Source organism: Oryzias melastigma, linkage group LG8, assembly GCF_002922805.2.
Source record: "Oryzias melastigma strain HK-1 linkage group LG8, ASM292280v2, whole genome shotgun sequence".
Classification (NCBI taxonomy): Eukaryota; Metazoa; Chordata; class Actinopteri; order Beloniformes; family Adrianichthyidae; genus Oryzias; species Oryzias melastigma.
In genome coordinates, this window is record NC_050519.1 from 17,650,243 (window position 1) to 17,655,073 (window position 4,831).

The window sequence follows — 4,831 nt, forward strand, 5'->3', positions numbered from 1 at the left end:
GTTACAATGAACCCACTATAATGCTTTAAAAATTAGTATTGCTCTAAAAAGTGACCCAAAAATATATCCCAACATAAATAAACCAAGAATTGTGGTGAAGAAATAAACCATGTTTTAAAAGTGCGGTGGGTAAGGTTCAATTTTGGACCAAGTATTTTAGATTTAAGCCAAACTTCCATATAAAATTGTAATTTTTTAGTCAACTTAATTCCTAAATTAAATCCTTTTCATTTTATGAAGAGAAAAAATAATTTAAATGTAAGCTAATCAAACCATTTTTTATATTGTTTTCCTATAAAGTTTGACATGAATCTGGAGTATTTTTTTCCCCACATCTATGATCTTTGATCATGTTTAGGTCTCCTCCTATATGTGATCGAAAATTTATTTACATTTTCCTCAATTTTTGAGCCACTAAAACTACAATTGAAATCAGTAATTTTTGGAATTTTGACACCTTACATCTGGGGGTCTAGAACTTCAGGAACATGCAGTTGTTTGACGCTATGTTCAAGGTGCATACAGACCGACCACTTTTAATGAAAAGTCTCTGAATTCGTGTATAGACCAGAACTTTGGGCTTCCACATCAGAATGCCCTTGATCACACGTTGCTAAGCAAGTTTTTTAAGTCCAATCGTGAGCTCTACGTACAAATCGGCCGTTCATGGATCCGCGCTGAAAGTTCAACCTGTTGAACTTTTAGATGCTGAGTCCAAGCAACGCAGTGCTTCAACTCAATCAGGGTTTTCGATTTGGTCAAGACATGTTAGCATCCGCATCAAAACATGGAAGTAACGACTGTTGTAAACAAGATCCCAAAGGAGACATTAGTAATGAATGTGTCAGGGACCAACGCTCTGTCTCCCCCTGTGGTCATCAGCAGGAGCAATCTTCTGAGTACTGATTGCACTCAATCTCCCATCAACCCCAGCACACAGTGTTCAGATGTCTCCACACCTGACTCTCATCAGTCAATCAGTCTCAGGACATCTAAGCGTTGATCAGGCCACACTCAGTGTGAAGTATTGTTTGTGCCCCTCAGCCTGCATCCCGAGCATCTCATCCTGACCTGATCTTCTGTTCACCTGATCCTTCTTCGTCTTTGATTCTGCTTGTTTGCCGCCTGCCCCGACCCTCGCCTGGACCCTGACCACTCTGGTTGCTTGTTGATTACTTTTGCCTGCCTGACCCTGATTTAGATTTGTGGACTGTTAGCTGTGTTCATAAACCTGCTACACTTGGAACCAGCTGTCTGCCTGTTCTGTGACATAATGACACCAAGACCGACAATTAAAGGAAAAGAGCTGTGAAAACAAAAAATCTGGAACAGGATTTGTTGGATCTGCACCGGTTTGAATTGTGCTCCAAGCCTCTACCTATTATAGGTGACAGACAAGTGGTTAATAATAGTATAAAAACAAATATCCCCTATTCTTGCTACTTGCGCATCTGGTGTGAACACCAATGGCTGGATGTGCGTCCATAACACCGCGTATAGATGTCAGGATCTGGGCGTGGGCACAAACGCAGGACACAGAAAAGTCTCAGGAAAGTCTTTGATTATCACAGCTCCAAAAGAATCTGAGAAGGCTTGAAGGGTCGTGATATTCGTACAGCTCACAGGACGATCTGGCTTCTGCGTTCCTTGTAGGTATGCACGTTTCTATGACCATTTATGGGCTTTATGAACGCCTGTTGCAGTCTGAACTGACTGATTCAGGACTTTTTGGTCATGACCTATGGATGGCGTCCGTTTTAATTCACGGAAGTACCAACCATTTGAGAATTGATCATGGTGTTAAAAATGAATAAATGGAGTTTGTGTCCGGCTGGAATTCAACGACACCAAGTCTTTTATATTAGTATAAATGTAAAAGAAAAATATTGTAGCCGGATTTGCACCGTTTTGAGATTTCACACTAAGACTCTTCAAACTCTACGTCCACTTGTATCGAGAGGAAAGAGAAAAATCTTGTCCAGTGTGAACACCTTGAGGTAAATACACGTTCAAGCATTTAGCACGTTCTTGATTGCAGGTCACATGGCCTGTTTACCCAGCTTAAAGTCCCACTCTGATCAGTTTTTATCTATTTAAAATAATTTTCAGAAATCTTTTAATTATGCTGATGCTGTTTTAGCTCAAATAAATGTTTTCTAGGACACAGTTCAAACTGCATTTTTTCTCTGCTCCTGATTCATGATTTTAATGAAGAAATACTTAATTTTCTTTAAAAATGTCCTCTTTGATGAGAAAAAATGCTACTAGAAAATATTAAAAACAGCATTTTCAACTTTAAATATTCAAGTTTTTATTAATTAATGTCTTTTTACGCATTAAGATATTTTCAACAAAACCAAATCTTCATGTCTATCAAAATCAATTCAACTGAAAACAGAAATTTTGAAACTGTGAGTATTTTTCACCACGGAAACATTCAGACCACAAAAAAGGGTTGCAAAAATAAAATAAAAAACACCCATTTACCACCCTTTTCTCATTTCACTGGGCTCAGTGTTATTACGATCTACATGTTTACGATATGCAGCTGAATTGGATGGAGACCTCGAGGGAAAGCACCAGTGATTAAGTCTTCCTTTCTAAGAGGCTGGAAACCAGAGTTACACAGTTTTATTCTATTTTTAGACAGAGGGGGAACAATTTGTGAGGAACAATTTGTGAGGAAATTGTAAATAAAATCAGCTTTTAAGTTTTCTGTTTAACTGTTCTGGGAATATTTAAGCATAGAATCAAGTAGAATCCTGGGAATGTTTGGTGCAGACATTTTTCTCTCTTCTAAAGCTGCAGGAAAAGAAAAAAAAAGCTCTGAAAGTCTTTCTGGCATGAATTCTTTGTATGCAAAGCAGTGAACAGGTGAACCTTTTGGAGAGGTGTCAGGGTGAAGGCTTGTGCTGCAGTGGGATTACACACTGAGAGGAGGGAAAGGACCCACATCCTAAATAACACAGGAGCTCTGCGGTGGAGCGCATTCTGTCTGCGCTCTCCACACCTCCTGAATTATGCATGACGTTTCTTTGTGGTCCAAAATGAGGTTGTACATCATCTGATTCTGGTCAGACAGGAATATGCTTCAGGTTACTGTTTTCTTCCCTGCACCTCTTTGAGTTGAAGATGAAACATTCATGCGCACTGAAATATTTATTCCAAACCAGGCAGAGATGGATCTCAACTTTGACCTCTATTTAGAGTCTAACAAAAATGATGATTTACTTTGGTTTTGGGGTCTGGACTCTTCTTACCTCCAGCTTCTCTATGCGGTCTTTGAGTTGCGTGATGGCCTGCTCCAGCTCATCCACGGCTCTCACGGTGAGCAGGTGATGCGCGGCGTCCTGTGCGGGGCTGTCCCGCACCATGATGCGCTCCAGGGGCGCTTCCTCCAGGGCGCGGAGGGCCGCTGCGCCCCCGCCCCTACGACCCCTGCCCAGCCCCTTCTCGCACTCGGACAGCTTCCCCGTCAGCTCCCGGATGGTCCGCTGGTCCGTCAGGATTTGGTCCTTCTGCTGCAGGACCGTCTGCCGGAGCTCCTCGGCGGTGGTGCGCAGGTACCCCCAGTCCTCCCCCGCGTACAGCGACGGGTCATCCGCTTGTTGCTGAAAGTTTCTGGGGTTGCACTCCCCAGCGGGGATCGGGGTGCAGATGAGCCGGCTGACGGTCGGGTCGTGCCCGGTGAGTCCAGTGAAGCCATCCAAGCCGATGTTGAAGGTGGGCGCCTCCGAATCGGGACTTTCAGAACCGTGGAGAGCTCCCAGGGATCCCACGCGGGCGGGGGGGTTCTGCGCAGCCGCGTCCGGGAACAGAGAGCGGTTGTCGGCCGCGGGCTGCCGCTGCGCCGCAGCAGCCCTGGAGGATCCGGTGTGGACAGCCGCGATGATGCAGATAACCGCTCCGATGAAGGCCACCATCCCGGCGGCCAAGATAACAACGATAAACTTCAGTTTGGCGGCGGGAGCGTCCTGATCAGAAATCAAAAACAATCCTTATGAGGAAATGAGGAGAGCATCAATCAGCATGAGAACACAGGAGAGGACGAGGGAACACTTCATGCATGTTCTGCACCACAAGTGAGTCCAAATGAAAGCAGGAGAGAGGAGATGGAGCTGCTCTTCTCTCCTCAGCGCGCATGTGCTCCTGTGCGGGAGAGATGCAGCCTATTAATACAGACAGAGAGAGGGGTGAGAAAGAGATGGATGGATGGATGGAGGGATGGATGGATGGATGGATGGATATACTTATATCACACTCTTTTTCTATCAATGCTCCAACATCTACAACCATATTCTCCTGTTCCAGCAGGTTATAAAAACACTTTTTTATTTTTTATTTTTTGTAAACATGAAGACATTTTCCTCTTTTCTTTTTTATAGCACATATTGACATTTCTGTCACGTGCAAACCATAATAAGGTGTTTTTCCTCCCTTTAGGTAAACTGTTTTCCAGCTCAATTGCACAGCGCGCGCAGTAATTATGGGGTGCAGACAGCCCATAAATCAGAGCTCAGTGCTCCCCGCGGAAAAAAAAAGCTTCACAGCGGTTTTAGTGCGCATGCCCGAACACAACACACCTGATGCTGATGGGAGTTTAATGAGAGAAGAATAAAAACACTGTTTGATGGATGGATGGATGGATGGATGGATGGATGGATGGATGGATGGATGGATGGATGGATGGATGGATGGATGGATGAAGGTGAAAGGATGGATGATGGATGGATGATGGATGGATGAATGAATGCGAATGAATGGATGGATGATAGATGGATGGATGATAAATGATGGATGGATGGATGATGGATTGATGAATCAATGTGAA

At 43.8% G+C, this 4,831-nt stretch overlaps 1 protein-coding gene across 1 annotated transcript in view; it reads right to left on the minus strand.

The window, feature by feature from the left end:
- The window catches only part of cbx6b (chromobox homolog 6b), an 11,358-nt gene extending 6,744 nt beyond the window's left edge, over positions 1–4,614 (minus strand). Inside the window, exon 1 of the mRNA XM_024271835.2 lies at positions 3,261–4,614. Within this exon, the coding sequence (XP_024127603.1) occupies positions 3,261–3,923 (663 nt within the window). The 5' untranslated portion in view covers positions 3,924–4,614. The remainder of the gene's footprint in view (positions 1–3,260) is intronic.
- Positions 4,615–4,831: the final 217 nt, after the last annotated feature.